The 19,249-nt window shown below is 43.4% G+C and overlaps 1 protein-coding gene across 1 annotated transcript in view; it reads right to left on the bottom strand.

Moving 5' to 3' along the window:
* NR1I2 (nuclear receptor subfamily 1 group I member 2) overlaps window positions 1-18,232 on the bottom strand; it is a 32,186-nt gene extending 13,954 nt beyond the window's left edge. Inside the window, exons 1-2 of the mRNA XM_057488630.1 lie at window positions 18,093-18,232; window positions 17,567-17,622 (exon numbers count right to left, since the gene is read on the bottom strand). Of these exons, the coding sequence (XP_057344613.1) occupies window positions 17,567-17,622; window positions 18,093-18,232 (196 nt within the window). The remainder of the gene's footprint in view (window positions 1-17,566; window positions 17,623-18,092) is intronic.
* Window positions 18,233-19,249: the final 1,017 nt, after the last annotated feature.

Genomic DNA, 19,249 nt, shown 5'->3' with positions numbered 1-19,249 from the left:
TAGTCCATTCTCTCACATCCCCAGGAAGCCCCACTTAGGGAACGCATGAAAGCTGTTCTCCAAGGATGGCTCCCAGTAAACCATCCCCCCTGGGATTCACCCCCAAGTGCAGTCCCCTCCCGTGATGAATCTGGGATGCTTTGTGACTGGCTCCAGTCAACAGAATGTGGGAAGTGATGCTGTGCCAGTTCTCAGGCCTACACCACACGCCTGCTGGCTCCTGCTTCTACCCTGACCCACCTTGTGAGACAGTTGGCTTTGCTGCTCAAGTGACCGCCTGAAGGGACAATGCAGAGCCCTGGGATGACACAGCTGGGGAGGCCCAGCCATCCCACCAAGCTCTGGATCTACGAGCAAGTCCTTAGAGATGCCACAGCCCATTAAGCATCCAGCTGATGGTATATGGAGCAGAGATCCCTGCTGAGCTCTGTGAGCACACAGGATCATGACAGGAAATAAAATAATCCAGTAAGTTTGGAGGAGGCATGTTACACAGAAAGACATAATGGAAACAGAACCTCTGGAGTTCTCTTAGAAACAGATCTGGACCTGGGGGCTGCAGGCCTGGTCCTGTTGTGCACTTACAGCAGTGTGCCTTCCAGAGTGGTGTCCTGAGGGCAGGATAACAACAGTGAAGAGGTGACTGGATGTACTGGCCATATCCCTTTCATGTGAATTTAAAAAGACCAATTAGATGGGTGGTTTCAACTGACTCCAGCTGTGTTTCCTCTGAGCAGTGCACCTGCTCCTCACCATGCTTACTAATCTTGAGATCTAGCCAGTGGAGGGTTGAAATGATCGCCTCTTGTCCTATGAAAGTAAAATACTCCTTCAGTCAGGCCTTTGCAAAAATAAATAATCCAGTATTTAGGCTGAATACCAAATCTGAGATATATTCCCAGCAAGGAAGAGCCATCAATAAGTGAATGAATCAATCAGTGAATTTGGTGTTTATACGTGACTGGGGCTTGCTGTGCTGCACACACACATCCCAACCTCCTCTCTGAGTGGGTGATCGACATTGCTTTACTAGTAGGAAATGGAGCCAGAACTTGAACCCAGGTCCGTCTGACTCCAGAACCTGTATTCTTAACTCAACATTATGCTGCATCCTTTACAACATTTGTTTCTGAGTGGGTGAACCATTTACTAAGCCTCCCTCATTTTATGCAAACTTCTTCCTAGGCAGGTCATGTCAAACAGAGTCCTCTGTGTCATGGGACTCCTTTGATGCAGCTGTGTATTCTCGGGCAGGAAGTGATTCCTCAGCCCCTTAGCCCTTCCATCTCAGGGCCAGTGATGGCAGAAGACACCAAGGACCTTTGCTGACACTCCTGCCACACCCAGAGGGCCTCCCTTTCAAGCAAGATAAATGTTCAAGGTTGTGATGGCTGTTCATTGGGCTGGACCAGTCGCAGGGAGGCTTCATCTGTATTTCAGATCCTTGATTTTCTAAGCAGAGGTGCATGTAAACAGACAACCGTGTGTCTAAAAGGACTTGCAGTATTCCTTGGGCTGACGCTGCCAGTTTTCTGCAGAGTCGGTGGTTCTCAGCCTTTGTATTTTCATCACTGTTTATGTTGGAGGCTTTTCTTTCCTTTGTTGCCAGCCAGGACCTTCTGCTAAACCCTTACAGATACCAGCTCTGGCGTAGGCCCAGGGGAGGGGACCTCTGGAGAGCTCTGGGGTGGGCTCCACACTCGGCATGGTCCCACAGCATGCTGCCCGTGAACTCGCAGACTGCTGACGGCTCGGGCCTGCGTGCACCCAGCAGCGGCCCTGCCAGGTTGATGCATCGCTGCAGTTACTTCATTGGCTAAGGGCTCCAAATCCCCTATTTATATGACTGACACACATATTGTAAAGTCATGAAGAAGATGTGACCACTGGTTGACCTGTGAGCCTCACCCAGGCAACTGGAGGCTCTCCACCCACCCTATCCTTGGAATGTGGATTGCCTGCCTTCCTGGCACCCAGATGCTGCCTCAAGGACATAGCCTTCAGATAGTGACGTGGTGTTGAGATCTTCTGGACTCTGTACATGACTGAACCCAGTTACGGCTCCTATAGAACTTTTAAGATTCTTACAGGCAGGTGTGGGGATCTACTCGTTTTGTGGCCGCCCAAGACAAGCCTTGTTACATGAGTTCCCCTGCTTGTTAAACCTGCCACCTACCGACCCAGAGCAACCTGCCTCTCTCTTCAGCTTCTCCCTGTCCTCTGCATACAGAGGCAACTTCCAGATTACACCTGGGAAGCTCCCTAGGGGCTTGCAGGCCAACACACGTACACATGGGATTGACTGATTGTGAGCAAACAGGACCCAGCTGTCCCAGTCTCCTGGAGGTGGGGGCCAGAGGACTTGGCTTTGCTCTGAGGGGTTGGAGATGTAGCGGGCACTCTCAAGAGGACTGAGTCAGCCCCTGCCGCTGACCTTGGCCTGACTTGCTGTACTCACTAACTCCTCTGGTGCACAAGATCTTCATAAATGAAGGGGAGCCTGCTGATGCGGCCAATGTTGCCTTGGGCACAGAGGGAGAGGGGAGTGTGCTGTGTGGGGGCTGCTGCCACAGGGGCAGATCTGACGGGGGAGAAGTGCAGGTGAGAGGCCAGGGTGGAACTGGGGTGGTGTGCGCCACTCAGAAGTCAGGGAGAGAAGACAGGTCTACACTTGGAAGAGAGGAAAGGAGAGCGGCGCATCCCGAGATGACAGCAAAAGGAAATCATAAAGAAAACATAAGTTTCTACTGTAGACAGAGCAAGGGTCCCCAGGAGGAAGAGGAGAGGAGAGGAATGGGGGACATGGGGCCCTGGGCCTGAAAGAGGACACAGGGCTGGAAGGAAGCAGGCAGAGGACTGCAGAGGCAGCCTTGAAGGATGGGAAGCTACTCAGCGCCCAGAGGTGGGGCAGCAGAGGACCTCAGGTTACGGAGCCCAACAGGAACTCGTGCAGAGCACCTGCCCTGGTGCAGGGAGAGGACTTGGGCAATTTCAGGTTCAAGACCAGGCTGAGAGCCTGCTTCAGCTCCACGGGCCTGGGGCTTCCCTGATCAACAGGCGATTGAGCTGTGAGCCAGGCACCCTGCGTGTGAATGTGGAAGTGATATCAGGTGACTCGGTGGCATGGATGGTGGCTGATCAGGGCTGTGAACTAGAAGAAAATCAGAAAAACATAGAATATGCACGTTGCCCCTGCACCAGGACCATGTAAAAGGGAGGGACTCCGAGGAATGGGCTGGGGAGAGACCTTGTGCCTTGGGGGAATGTGGGAGGGCAGGAAGCAGTCAAGTGGTCACCTTTGAAGTCAGGTGTTTCTTGCCCGTGGGAGAGCAGGGGTGAGCGGTGCTGGGGCTGCATCTGCAGGCTGGGAATCAGGGATAGACTTGGGAAGTGGTTGTCTTTATGAGCAAGACAGAAGAAAATGCCCAGTATGGGGCCCAATACACAGCCTGTCAGGTCGTGAACTTTAGCACCAATGACTGGCAGGGAAGGAATAAAGTCTCCCCAGAGCAGGAAAAGCAAAATGCTAGACTGGCAGAGAAAGTGAGCAGGAGAAACGCCCTTGTCCAGGCATTGGGATGGAATTGAGAAAGAGAGAGAAAACATGAAGAAGGTAAGGGTGGGGGTGTGGTTTAGGAAGAGTCAGAGCAGAGGGAGGGAGGTGGAAATCTCAAACACTCCTTGACAGTTGTGGAGTAATCAGGGGCACTCATGTGCCTGTCACACAGGGCCACTGCAGCTGGCCACCTAAGGACAGCCCCTAGGCAGCCCCTGAGGTCAGCAGGCAGGGCTGGATGTGGAGTGACGTGTAGTGCAGAGCTGTTTGCAGGGAATTAGTAGATTATTTTATTATCTAAATGCTTAAACATGCCTTCTAGGAAGTCTGGTTTGGAAAACTGCATGAGTAAATTACTTATTTTGACTATCAAGTACATGATACACATTTCCTATTAAAAGAGAACATTTGCCAACAGGCCCATGGAAAGGCTCAACATCACCGATCATCAGGAAAATGCGAATAGAATGCACAATGAGACGTCACCTCACACCCATTAGGATGGTTGCTATCACAGAAATGGAAAACAAAGTGTTGCCAAGGATATGGAGAAATTAGAACCCTCCTGCACTGCTGGTGGGGATGCCATCTGGTGCAGCCACTATGGAAAACAGTATGGTGGCTCCTCAAAAAATTAAAAATAGAACTACCACATGATCCAGCAGTTCCACTTCTGGATTGAAAGCAGGGTCTTGGAGACATGTTTGTGCACCCATGTAAACAGAAGCATTATTCACACAGCCAAAAGGTAGAAATACCCAAAGTGTCCATCAACAGATAAATGGATAAACAAAATGTATATATACACATAATGGAATATTTTCAGCCTTGAAAAGGAAGGCAATGCTGACACATGCTACAACACAGATGGAGCCTTGAGAACATTGTAACATGTGAAATAAGCCAGATGTAAAAAGATGACTGCAATATGATTTCACTTATGTGAGGTACCAAGAATAGACTCATAGAAACAGAAAACAGAATGGTGACCATGTACAGCATGATGACTATAGTTAATAATAGGTATTGTTTATTTGAACATTGCTAAAAGATCTTAAGCATTCTTGCCACACATAAAAAATTGTTTACTAGTTCACTATGTGAGGTGATGGATATGTTAGTTAACTTGATCTTAGTAATCATTCTATAATGTATATGTATATCAAGACATCACATATACTTGAAATACATACAATTATATTTCCAGTTGTTCCTCAATAAGGTTAAAAAATTTAGGATGGGACAAGGATTAAAGATGGTGGTGTGAGAGGTGAGACAGAGGCCTCTTCCTAAAACCACATATAATATGAAAATATAATTAATACAACTAATCCTGAAACAGAAACAGGAAAGAAGGCTGTGCCAGACTGCATACACCTGGAGAAAAGAACAGACCTTACAGAACAGGGCAATGTACTAAAGCTATGATCTGGCAGGACCCAAGCCCTTTCCCTACCCCAGCTCACCAGCAGGAGGAAGAGAAATGGAGCAGGGAGGGAGTGGAGGCCTGGGACTGATGAACACCTAGCTCTGGAGATCTGCTCTGGGAGTACAAACCTACATTGCATGGTGCTCTTGTGATTATGGGGATTGGAAAGCTAAGACAGGCAGAATACCTGGAGAGACTGAGATTACAGCCACTTGTGGAAAACAGCGATCCATATCCAGCTAATCTGGGACAAAAGAAAGGCAGGCAGTCTGAGAGACTTTGTAACAGCGAGAAGGCTGCTAAAGGGGCAAGGATTGCACAGAACTAACTGCTCAGGAGAAAGGACAGGTGAACAAAATTGTCTGAGTGCACTCTGCCCAGCAGGTTGAGAACTTTCACGATCTTCAGGTGCTCCATCCCACCGGCTGGCTATCCAGCTCCAAGGCCCCCCACCATGATACGCAGCCTGCTGCACCTTCCTCCCAGCCAGCCTGTGCCTGGCTCGCAAACCAGCAAACCCTGCCCTGGTGAAAGGTCAGCTAGAAAGAAGCCCCACCTACAGTGGCTACAAACACAAAGCATAGGGGCTTATACCTGTGTGCTCAGCCCACTGATTCTGGCAGTGGAGACAGGCATAGCAGCTGGGAAGCAGGAAACAGCTCTTTCCTCCCTCCAGGCACCAACACTGCTCCCTGCGACCCCAGACATTGCTCCAGGGGCAAAGCAGCTACAGAGAGTAGAGCTTCTGGGCACTAGAGGGCACCATATTCAAATATGAAATGTCAAAAGAACCTTGCTCAAAGCAAAATAATACATACACCAGAAAAAGAGTCAAATGAAACCAATCTCATGAATCTTCCTGAAAGAAATTTCAAAATAAAAATCATAGACATGCTCGTGGAGGTACAGAAAAATATACAAAAACTCAGGAATGAATTCTGGTTGGAGATCCAATCATTATGGAACACAGTATCAGATATGAAACATACATACACTGGAAGGTTTTAAAAGCAGATTAGATATGGTGGAGGAGATGATAAATGAAATAGAAATCAGAGAAGAGGAATACAAAGAAGCTGAGGCACAGAGAGAAAAAAAGGATCTCTAAGAATGAAAGAATATTAAGAGAACTGTGTGACCAATCCAAACGGAACAATATTCTTATTATAGGGGCACCAGAAGAGAAAGAGAGAGAAAAAGGGATAGAAAGTGTCTTTGAGGAGGTAATTGCTGAAAACGTCCCCAGTCTGGGGAAGGAGACATTCTCCCAGACCATGTAGGGGCACAGATCTCTCAACACAAGGGACCCAAGGAAGACAACACCAAGACATATAATAATTAAATGGCAAAGATCAAGGATAAGGACAGACGATTAAAAGCAGCCAGAAAGAGAAATAAGATCACATACAAAGGAAAACCAATCAGACTAACATCAGACTTCTCAGCAGAAACCTCACAGGCCAGAAGGGAGGGGCATGATGTATTTAATGCAATGAAGCAGAAGGGCCTTGAACCAAGAATACTTTATCTGGCAAGGTTATCATTAAAATTTGAAGGAGGGATTAAACAATTTCCAGATAAGCAAAAGCTGAGAGAATTTGCCTCCCACAAACTGTCTCACAGTCTATTTTGGAGGGACTGCTATAGATGGAAGTGTTTCTAAGGTTTAATAGCTGTCACCAGAGGTAATAAAACCACAGTAAAGAAAGTAGAGCAGTTAATTATGAAGCAAATGCAAAATTAAATCAACTACCTTCAAAGTCAGTCAAGAGATAGACAAAGAGTACAGAATATAATCCTTAATATACAAAGAATGGAGAAGGAAGAAAAAGGAGGAGGAAAAAAAGCACATTTAGATTGTGTTTGTAACAGCACAGGAAGTGAGTTAAGTTAGACTCTTAGATAGTAAGGAAGTTAACCTTAACCCTTTGATAACCATGAATCTAAAGCCTGCAATAGTAATAAGTATATACCTATCGATAATCACCCTAAATGTAAATGATCTGAATACACCAATCATAAGACAGAGAGTCACTGAATGGATAAAAAAACAAGACCCAACTATATGCTGCCTACAAGAAACTCACTTCAAACCCAAAGACATACACTGACTAGTGAAGGAATGTAAAAGATGTTTCATGCAACTAATAGGGGGAAAAAAGCATGTGTTGCAGTACTTGTATCAGACAAAATAGACTTCAAAACAAAGAAAGTCACAAAAGACAAAGAAGGACATTACATAAGGATAAAGGGGGCAATCCAACAAGAAGATATAACCATTATAAATATCTATGCACCCAACACAGGACCAACTACATATGTGAAACAAATACTAACAGAATCAAAAGGGGAAATAGAATGCAATGCATTCATTCTAGAAGACTTCAACACTCCAATCACCCCAAAGGACAGATCAACCAGACAGAAAGTAAGTAAGGACACAGAGGCACTGAACAACACATTAGAACAGATGGACCTAAAAGACATCTAAAGATCTCTCCATCCAAAAGCAGCAGAATACACATTCTTCTCAAGTGCACATAGAACATTTTCAAGAATACATCATATACTAGGCCACAAAAAGAGCCTCAGTAAATTGAAAAAGACTGAAATTGTACCAACCAGTTTCTCAGACTGCAAAGGTATGAAACTAGACATGAATTATGCAAAGAAAACGAAAAAGCCCACAAACACATGGAGGCTTCACAACATGCTCCTAAATAACCAATGGATCAATGGCCAAATAAAAACAGAGATCAAGCAATATATGGAGACAAATGACAACAATAATTCAACCCCACAAAATCTGTGGGACGCAGCGAAGGCCATGCTAAGAGGGAAGTATATTGCAGTACAGGCCTACCTCAGGAAAGAAGAACAACCTCATATGAACAGTCTAAACTCACAATGAACAAAACTAGAAAAAGAACAAATGAGACCCAAAGTCAGTAGAAGGGGGGACATAATAAATATTAGAGCAGAAATAAAATCGAGAAGAATAAAACAATAGAAAGAATCTATGAAAGCAAGAGCTGGTTCTTTGAGAAAATAAACAAAATAGATATACCCCTAGGCACACTTATGAAGAAAAAAGAGAGTCTATACACATAAACAGAATCAGAAATGAGAAAGGAAAAATCACGATGGACACCACAGAAATACAAAGAGTTATTAGAGAATACTATGAAAAAGTATATGCTAACAAACCAGATAACCTAGAAGGAATTAACAACTTTCTGGAAAAATACAACTTTTCAAATCTGAACAGACCAATTACCAGCAATAAAACTGAATTCGTAATCAAAAAAACTACCTAAGAATGAAACACCTGAACCAGATGGTTTCACTGATGAATTTTATCAAACATTTAGTGAAAACCTAATACACATCCTTAAAGTTTTGCAAAAAGTAGAAGAGGGAATACTTCCAAACTCATTTTATGATGCCAGCATCACTCTAATACCAAAACCAGGCAAAGACACCACAAAAAAAGAAAATTACAGACCAATATCCCTGATGAACATAGATGCAAAAATACTGAACAAAATATTAGCAAACTGAATTAAAAGATATATCAAAAAGATCATCCACTATGATCAAGTAGGATTCCAGGGATGCAAGGATGGTACAATATTAGAAAATCCATCAACATCATCCACCACATCAATAAAAAGGACAAAAACTACATGATCATCTCCACAGATGCTGAAAAAGCATTTCACAAAATTCAACATCCATTCATGATAAAAACTCTCAACAAAATGGGTATAGAGGGCAAGTACCTCAATATAATAAAGACCATACATGACAAACCCACAACCAACATCATACTTATCAGCAAGAAGCCAAAAGCCTTTCCTTTAAGATCAGGAACAAGACAAGGATGCCCACTCTCCCCATTTTTATTCAACATAGTTCTGGAAGTCCATGCCACAGCAATTAGACAACACAAAGAAATAAAGGGTATTCAGATTGGTAAGGAAGAAGTTAAACTATCACTGTTTGCAGATGACATGATATTGTACATAAAAAACCCTAAAAAATCCACTCTAAAACTACTAGATCTAATATCTAAATTCAGCAAAGTTGCAGGATACAAAATTAATATACAGAAATCTGTTGCATTCCTATATACTAACAATGAACTAGCTAAAAGAGAAATTAGAAAAACAATTCCATTCACAATTGCATCAAAAAGAATAAAATACCTAGGAATAAACCTAACCAAGGATGTGAAGGACCTATACTCTGAAAACTACAAGACACTCATGAGAGAAATTAAAGAAGATACCAATAAATGGGGACACATCTGGTGCTCATGGATAGGAAGAATTAATATTGTCAAAATGGCCATCCTGCCTAAAGCAATCTACAGGTTCAATGAATTCCTATCAAGATACCAACAGCATTCTTCAATGACTAGAGAAAATCCTTCTCTAGTTTGGAACCACAAAAGACCCCGAATAGCCAAAGCAATCCTGAGAAGGAAGAATAAAGCGGGGGGAATTTGCACCCCAACTTCAAGCTCTACTACAAAGCCACAGTGATCAAGACAATTTGGTACTGGCACAAGAACAGACCCATAGACCAATGGGAGAAACCAAAGAGCCCAGATATAAACCCAGCCATATATGGTCAATTAATATATGATAAAGGAGCTATAGACATACAATGGGGAAATGACAGTCTCTTCAACAACTGGTGTTGGCAAAACTGGACAGCTACATGCAAGAGATTCAAACTGGATTATTGTTTAACCCTATAGACAAAAGTAAACTCAAAATGGATCAAAGACCTGAATATGAGTCATGAAACCATAAAACTCTTAGAAGACAATATAGGCAAAATCTCCTGAATATAAACATGAGCAACTTCCTCCTGAATGCATCTTCTCGAGCGAAGGAAACAAAAGCAAAAATGAACACACAGGACTAAATCAAATTAAAAAGCTTCTGTACTGCAAAGGACACCATCAACAGAACAAAAAGGCATCCTACAGTATGGGAGAATATATTTGTAAATGACATATCTGACAAGAGGTTAACATCCAAAATATATAAAGAACTCACAGGCCTCAACACCCAAAAAGTAAATAACCCAATTAAAAAATGGGTGGAGGATATGAACAGACAATTCCCCAAAGAAGAAATTCAGATGGCCAAAAGGCACATAAAAAAGATGCTCCACATCACTAATCATTATGGAAATGCATATTAAAACCACAATGAGATATCATCTCACACCAGTTAGGATGGCCAGCATCAAAAAGACTAAGAACAACAAATGCTGGTGAGTATGCAGAGAAAGGGAAACACTCCTACACTGCTGGTGGGAATGTAAGCTATTTCAACCAGTGTGGAAAGCAACATGAAGGTTCCTCAAAAAACTAAAAATAGAAATACCATTTGACCTGGGAATCCCACTCCTAGGAATTTACCCTATGAAGTTCTCAGATTCAAAAAGACATATGTACCCCTATGTTTATCGCAGCACTATTTACAATAGCCAAGATATGGAAACAACCTAAGTGTCCATCAGTAGATGAATGGATAAAGAAGAGATGGTACATGGTACATATACACTATTCAGCCATAAGAAAGAAACAAATCCTACCATTTGCAACAACATGGATGGAGCTGGAGGATATTATGCTCAGTGAAATAAGCTAGGCAGAGAAAGACATGTGCCAAATGATTTCCCTCCTTTGTGGAGTAAAACAACAAAGCAAAACTGAAGGAACAAAACAGCAGCAGACTCACAGACTCCAAGAAGGGACTAGTAGTTACCAAGGGGGAGGGGTGTGGGAAGGCAGGTGGGGAGGGAGGGAGAAGAGGATTGAGTGGTCTTATATTTAGTACACGTGGTGTGCGGGATCACGGGGAAAACAGTGTAACACAGAGAAGGCAAATAGTGACTTGTGGCATCTTACTACACTGATGGACAGTGACGGCAATGGGGTATGGGGGGGACTTGATAATATGGGTGAATGTAGTAACCACATTGCTTTCATGAGAAACATTCATAAGAGTGTATATCAATAATGCCTTAACAAAAAAAATGCTATAACCTACCAGCAAAATAAGCCAATTTTCTTAATTCTCGTATGTTCAGCCCCTTCAATGGATAAATAAAAGTATTTATTTCTTTTGAAAAACAAACCTTATCAGATGGGCTTCTATCAATTATCCATTGCAATGTAACAAACCATTCAAAACTCCGTGGCTTAAAAGAGTTATTAAAACCTAATAAACCTTACAGACATTATGCTAAGTGAAATAAGCTAATCATAAAAAGATAAATACTGTATGATTCCACTTATATGACATATCTAAAGTAGTCAAATTCAGAAAAACAGAAAATTGAATGGTGGTTGCAAGGGTCTGGGAAGACGGGAGAACAGGGAGTTGTCTAATGGGTTCAGAGTTTCAGTTTTGCAAAATGAAAAGTTCTGAACATCTGTTGCATAACAATGTGATTATACTTAACACTTCTGAACTGTGTACTTGAAGATAGTAAATTATATGTTTGCATTTTTTTTACTACAATTAAAAACAAAAAGAGCATAAAAAAATAAAAATAAAAAATTTAGGATGGTAGTTGCCCAGAGCTGGGTGGGGGAGAGAGAAATAAGGACCAGTTATTCAATGGTACAAGAGTGAGTTTCAGCTTTACCAGATGAAAAAGGTGTGGAAATTGGTTGCACAACAATATAAATATATTAACATTACTGTACACTTAGAAAATGGTGAGAATGGTAAATTTTACGTTATGTGTATTTTTTTCTTTTTTAAAATTTTTAGAAAAGTTTATTTTTTATCGAAGTATAGTTGATACATAATATTAGTTTCAAGTCTACAATATGTTATGTGTATTTTGCCACAATTAAAAAAAAAAATAACATCACTTATCATGAAGAAATGTTGCTGAGATAGTTAAAGACTATTGAAAGGGAAGCCAGAATGTCAGACTGATGGGAGGGCCCACGGATCTCAGTCCCTCCTTGTATAGGGGGCCCCGATGCACAGGGAGGGAAAGCAGGACACGGAGCCAGTAGTAGCTGTGGGGAAGCAGAATCTGAGGCAGAGAAGCAGAAAGGAAGGTGGCAGCCATAGTTAAAAAGCACTAGAGTGAGGAATAAAAGGACAACCAGGTCAATTAAACTGTAGTTGATCTGAATGCCCGCAGTTTCTGAAGTGCACAGGAGTTGTGGAGAGGCCTAGGTGTGCGGCAGTTAAGACTGGTGCCTGCCTTCTCTGCCTTCTCTCCCACGTCTCTTGCAGATAACCCAGAGAATGTGTTTGTCATCTGAGACAGGGATTCTCCAACTTTAAGGTGCATACAGATCCCCTGGGGGAGCTTGTTAAAATGTGCATTCCATCCCTAGGTCTGTGGTGGGCTGATGTGTATCCTGCCCTCTGACAAGCTCCCAGGTGATGCCCGTGTGCCAGGCTGCAGCCCACACGTGGAGTGGCAAGGACTTAAGAAATTCAGCTGACCCAGACAGGAAATCGGCAGTCCACATAAAGGACATGATGGACTAGATGACCAAGGGCAGGCAGAGGATATGGCGATAAAAACATTTTGAAGGTTCTAGAAAACAAAGGAAGTAATCAAACATGTGTGAGACGACTGTCATCATAAACTGTTGTCTAAAGTCAATATATATTTGGGGGTGAGATGGATGTCTCCTTCCCAGGAAAAGGGTGTGCAGGGAGATGCTGATACCTTTAATCTTCAAATGAGTCAAATCAAAAGGCTTTGGAGCCAGGTCACCAAGATCACAGGGAGAAAAGAGTGGGCAACTTGGAGCTGAAGCGACAGTCTAACGAAAGGGGAAACATGGTAGACAAAGCATGATCTTAGGGGTAGAAACCACTGGAAATAGCAGGATTATAACAGATATTATAACATGTATACATATGTGTGTTTTAGGTATCTATGTCTTATGCATATATATGTAACATGTATATTTTATAGAGGTATATATCTGCACACACATATGTGTGTGTGCATGCGTGTATATGTGTATATATGTAAATATGTATGTATATAAGTGTTTTATATATATATATATATAAAAGAACTGGCTGGAGGGTAAAGAGGAAAAAAAAGTAGGTAAAGGCAGATTATATAAGAATTTCTAAGAAGCTAAGAAGTCGACAGGGAAGCTTATGAAACTGTTTGCTTGTTCAATGAAGGGAGAAGCTGGATCAATGTATTAGCTCACGCTTCACAGGTTTTACTGTTCACAAAACGACTGCAGAGGCATCATCTTGTGGGGAGCCGCCAGGAGGCAGGCAGAGCAGGGCCGGGCCCGGGTGAGTGCGGCTGGGCAGGTCTTACTTCCCTTGTGCAAATGAGGAAGCTGGGCGTTTGAAGTCATGAAGGCACCACGTGACACAACTGCTTTTCATTTCCCTCTATTCTGATTCTTCCTATCATGCAAATAATATACTAAGTTAAATTTTTGTCACAGAACTCATGGGGAAAAATGAGATCATACATCAAAAATTTTTTTGAAGTGGATCAAATATTCTGAACAAAAGTCTCCCCCTCCTGGCCGCTGGCATGCGACAGGCACCCAGCGGGAACTCAGCAGAAGTCCCACTGCATGAATTCAGTGTGAGAGGTCGGCTGCTATCTTCAGACAGCTGTAAATGAAGTTTGGCCTTTGTGCTTCCTGGGATGCAGTCATCAGATCCAAGAGGTCAGAAGGTTTGCTCCTAGACATGGATCACGGTTGATAGTTGGTGTCAGCCCACGTCAAAAGTACTCCCCGTTCCCTCTTCCAATATTTAACGAGGCACAGTGACCTCTGATTTAACTGCCTCTCTCTCTCTCTCTTAGTCGCATGCACAGTGCTCTTGATGCCTGGGGTTTTACAGCGTGACTCTTTGTAATTCACAGAGACTGAGGAAAACTGTTTCATATATTACAGGAGGGATTTGGATGTGTCTATCTTAATTTTCAGTAGGATACTCAGTTTGTTGATTCAATGTTTCCCAGAAGTTCAGGAGGTACGGCAGGCAGAGGAGCAGGGAGTGGCAAGGAACTCTTCCCAGCCCCCTTCAAGGTCCTGAATGCAAGAAGAGTCCCACACACACTCCCATTCCTCCACAGGCTGTGACCAGGGCACGACCCCAGCCTCAAAGAATCCTTCAGAAAAGTCTCCAAGAAATACAAGTGCACAGTGTGAAATAAGAATGGGTTAAAATCAGGAACATGAGAATGCCTAAGATATCTAAGTGTGAATGGTATGCCCAGATTGTGCACAACTGTGTATGTCAGGCCTGAGACCATCCACTATCGTGGCTATTACTCAGCAGTGTGCCTGAAGGCCAAGAAAAGGCAAAGACCAAAAAATAATTTTAAAGGCTCTGTAGAGATTAGAAAGGAATGAACAAAACCTTGTTATACATATATAATATGCTTGTCTACAAAGAAATTCCAAACGGATCAACTGATAAAGATTTGTAACTATTAAGAGAATTCATTAAGGTGACCATATAAAATGTCAGAACACAAAACAGATTTTCTCTATGTAAGTACAAAATCAATTAGAAACAGTAAAGCTATAGTAAAAATTGGCTCAGGAGTAGGAAACAAATACAAAAGAACAGAGTATCCAACAGCAGACATAAAAAAGTGAGAATTTAGTACACGATAGAGGTGACATGTCAGATGAAAACAGAAAGGGCAGACTTTGCAATAAATTCTACTGGAATAATTCATAGAAATTCTAGGACTAACAACCTTTTTTTTTAAATGATAAAAGCACTAGAAGAAAATGTGCTAAAATATCATAATCTTGGAGGTTGAGAAGGCTCTCTTAAGCAAGACCTAAAGACCAAAATCCATAAAGGAGAAAATTCAACTACATCAAATAGACAACCACGTCAACTACATCAAAAATAAATTCAACTATATCAAAATAATAATAGCAATAACAATAATAACAGCAAGTACTTCTGTTGACTAAAAACATGATGTAAATAAAATTAAAAAGAAAAACAGTGACAGACTTAGAATATTTATTATATGTATATCAGAGGATTAGAACCAAGAATAAATATTAAACTCTTACAAATGAGTAGAGGAAAATAACCCAATGAAATGATGAATGGGCAATTAAAACACATACAATGGCCAAGAATTGTATAAAAAGGTGCTCAAACTTACTAGCCATTATGGGTTGACTTGGGTCCCCCAGTATCTTAGAATGTGACTATATTTGGAGATGGGCCTTTAAAGAGATAATTAAGTTCAACCAGGATTGTTAGAGTAAGCTCTAATCCAATATGACTGGTGTCCTTGTAAGAACAAATCTGGACATGGAGAGACACCAGGGATAAATGCATCCAGAGAAAATAGGAAAGGCCATGTGAGAATACATGGACAGGTAGCCATCTGCAAGTCAGAGAAAGAGGCCTCAAAAGGAAATAAACCTGCTGACACCTTGATCTTGAACTTCTAGCTTTCAGACCTGTAAGAAAATAAATTTCTATTGTTTTAGCCATCCAGTCTGTGGTACTTTGTTAGAGCAACCCTGGCAAACTAATACATTAGTAATCAGGATATTTAAATATTTTTTAAATGAGTTACTATTTTCACTCACCCAATTAGAAAAGTAATAAAATGTTTAATTAATGGCAAACATCAGGGTATGAAGGAACAGTAAAAACCGTTCTCTACTGGTAGGAGTATAAATTGTTGTAGGCACTGTGAAGGCCCATTTGACAGTATCAAGACAGCAAAATATACATACTCCATGACGTAGCAATTCAACTTCTCAGTATCTCCTCTAGAGAAACACTTGCACATAGCACAGGAAGACATACACAGTGAGTGTTATGGTGGCATTGTTGGTAAGAATGAAAAATGGGAAGCAGCTTAAATAACTATCAAAAAGGAAAAGGCTGAGAAAGAGATGTACTCCATGGAATACTATACAGCAGTTAAAATGAATGAGGTAGCACGACATACAGATATGGAAAGTCTCCATATGGATACAGATATGGAGAGTTTGTTGAAGGGAAAAACAGAACGAGAATAATATGACAAGAAATAGTTTATTAGTACATATGAGCATCTGTGAAAGCAAAGGGGACTGTCTGGCAATAAACACACCAAACTGGTTATAGCAATTACATGTGGCAGAACAGGGGATTAGCACTGGCAGAGCGGCTAATGGAGAATTTAGCTTTATGTGTACTGCTTTTTCATTTTACAAGGAGTATGTAATTGTGTATTACATTTACAATTTTACAATGCTATTACCTATTGACAATAGTTGAACCAGTTTTGTGGCTGCCTGTTATGTTTATTCATTAACAACTGAGAAGCAAGTTCACACATAGCCTGATGCTAGGAGTTGGCAAACTTTTTCTGTAAAGGACCAAATAGTTACTATTTTAGGCTTTGGGGGCTACACTGTCTCATGCAATCACTCAATTCTGCAGTTGTAGGGCAAAAGCAGATATAGATAATACATAATGAATGAGCATGACTGTGTTCCAATAAAACTTGAATAATAAAAACAGCTGGTGGGCCAGATTTGGCTTGTAAGCCATAATTTGCCAACCGCTGCTTAGACTGAGTTGATTATATAAACTAAAATGTATTTTAAGTAAGTATTTTTGGTGTTTGGAAAAACAACTTTCCTATTTAACCAACTAATAAGTATGGCTGACCAACTAAATGGCTTCTGGGATCTTTCTTAGAATATTTGAGACTCTGTCCATATCATTGGACACCAAACACCTGTCCCAGCTGAGATAATCCAGTCACCTTGGCCGTCCTGGGGGTGACCACTGAGCTTCCCAGCAGAGCCACGACCATCCATGTGGGAGGGGTGGTGCCTGCCAGGGCTGGCTCGTTGAGGGCTGACTCTTGACCATCCCCAGAGCGGAGCTGCCCTAAAGCAGAGTGTTGCCGTGGCTCAGCCAGGCCGGGCTGTGATTTGGGGTGGTGGAGGGCTTGGTGGTGCTGGGGACATGTGAGAGAGTCTCGGTTCTGTGGGGCAAGGGGTCTCCCGCAGTAAATAAAGGCAGAAAACTCACAGGTCCAAAGCCACCTGAGCCCCAGGGCCATGCAGGGGTGCGACGGGGCCTCGGAAGGCCCTTCGCTGGGGTGGTGAGGCCTTGTGACTGTCCTGCGGCCGTGTCTCAGCCTCGGTGTCCAGGAGCTGCCGCCACCAACCGAACAGTCCGAGCGGAGCCAGGGCAGAGCTGTCCTCAGCTCCCACAGTCCCGGACGAGGGGTTTTCTGGGTCAGGGGGCTGTGAGAGAGAGAGGCAGCTGACTGTGCCTCTGACCTGCCCAGAACTGAGGCTTCCGCTGTGGCTGCTCCTCCGGGAGGCGAGTGAGGCACCAGGGCGCAAAGGTGCTGGAAGTCCACAGTAAGGGGCTGCCTTCCCGGGCGTCTCCGCCCTGGAAATGTGGGGAGCAGCCCACTATACAACCCATGTGACACTGGCCTCAAAAGTACACTGTGCTTGTGTTCCCGCCTTTCTTCTTCTGCATGGAGCTGGGGGCAACCTGAGCCCTCCTCTACCAAGCCCCAGAAAAGAGTGAGCACCTCACCTGGGGGACAGGCCGCAGCTCCCAAGTCACGGCAGCACCTGCTCTTCTCCGTGCTCCTCGCAGGTTATTACTTCCCAGGAGAGGAGCCAACACCTCACCTACATTTCAGCCCAGGTCAGAGCCCGCTCTACGCCGCCCGCATCTGGCACTCCTAAGTCCCAAGTCCAGTGCTTTGGCAGCAGAGGATCAGATTACCGTATTTCCTCTCACTATGTGCCCCCCAGCTTTTCCTCTCAGATGTCTCCACAGAGGGATGTTACTAGTATCTGCTTTCTCTAATGATTCTGAGCAAAGTCATGCATCTGAGGGTCTCTGGTCTTTACCCACTGGGGCAAAGTTAATTTGAACTTGGATCTCCTGACACTTCTTCCTCTGCCTAAGCCACCTTCCTGGGGAGTGTTACTTGACAGGAATGCGAGTAGAGCACTGGGTTATGGCGGTGAGAGTGAGAAGCAGCGTGCTTAGGCAGGACGGGCAGGCGCACAGGGAGAGGGAGGGCGTGACCCGAGGGGATGCCAATGCTCACAAGAGTGTGACCTGCAGCTCCCACCGCAGGGCAGATGGCTGATCAGGGGCAGGGAGACTGGCCTGGGAGGGGGGCCCTCGGGCTCTAGAGCAGGCCTGCCAGGAGCCAGCAGTTCCCTGCCCCTCAGCCTGACCCTCCATGTCCCTCCTGTGCCCAGTGGCAGCCGGCTGCCGCTGATCGCTGTTCCAGCTTTCAAGGGAAAGCAGTAGACAAAAGCCAGAAGGAGCGGGCTTCACAGGATGTTCCTCCTCCTTGCTTTGCTTTAAAGGCAACTTTAGGGCAGATGTAGGGATGGACGAGGTACGTGGTTCTCACAACAGTGAAGCAGGGTCGTCAGGAGACAGAGGCAGATGGATCAGGCAGCTGGGGAAGAGAACTAAGGTTTCCAAAAAATCATCGCAGCAGTCTTCATCTGAGCCCTGCTTTACCCTTTTTCCTGACAGAGTAAGTGAAATACTAGATTTGGATCCCAGTGGATGCAACCTCTTTAGAGTGCCCTCAGGCTATACTCTGGGCCTGGCATTGCCTTCAGTACCCTAAGAAGCTATGACCAGAGGCCATGACCACAGCCACAGGGAGTGGGAAGGCTGAAGAGGGTTAGGAACTCACCTTAGGAAACTTTTATTATAAGATTAATAATAGGCCTTTCTGGGACCACAGAAGATTTTTAAGGCAGTGAAAATACCCTTGTATAATGGTAGATACATGTCATTATACAGTTATCCAATCCCACAGAATGTACAAGAGCAGGAGAGAACTCTACTGTAAACTACAGGCTTTGGGTGATTTATGATGTGTCAGTGTAGATTCATTCTTTGTAATAAATGTACCCTTCTGGTGAGGGATACTGATAATGGGGGAGGCTGTGCATGAGTTGGGGCAGGGGGTATATGGGAATTCTCTGTACCTTCCTTTCAATTTTGCTGTGAACCTAAAACTACTCTTAAAAAAAATGTCTTACAACAAAAAGTAGGCTTTTTTGTAAAGACAGGCATTTCTGTGTCCAGGAAAAGAAGGACTTCTTGCCAGACGTCCTTGGGACATGGGTAAAATACATGGCTTTCATCATCTCTCAAATCCCTCCTGGCATAAAGTCCTGTCCTTATCTGTCTTATAAAAATGGTGAATCATTTACAGCAAAAACAGGGAACTAAGAA

This window comes from Manis pentadactyla, chromosome 1, assembly GCF_030020395.1.
Source record: "Manis pentadactyla isolate mManPen7 chromosome 1, mManPen7.hap1, whole genome shotgun sequence".
NCBI lineage: Eukaryota > Metazoa > Chordata > Mammalia > Pholidota > Manidae > Manis > Manis pentadactyla.
The sequence above is the reverse complement of the archived record's forward strand: the minus strand, read 5'-3'. Positions and strand labels throughout refer to the sequence as shown.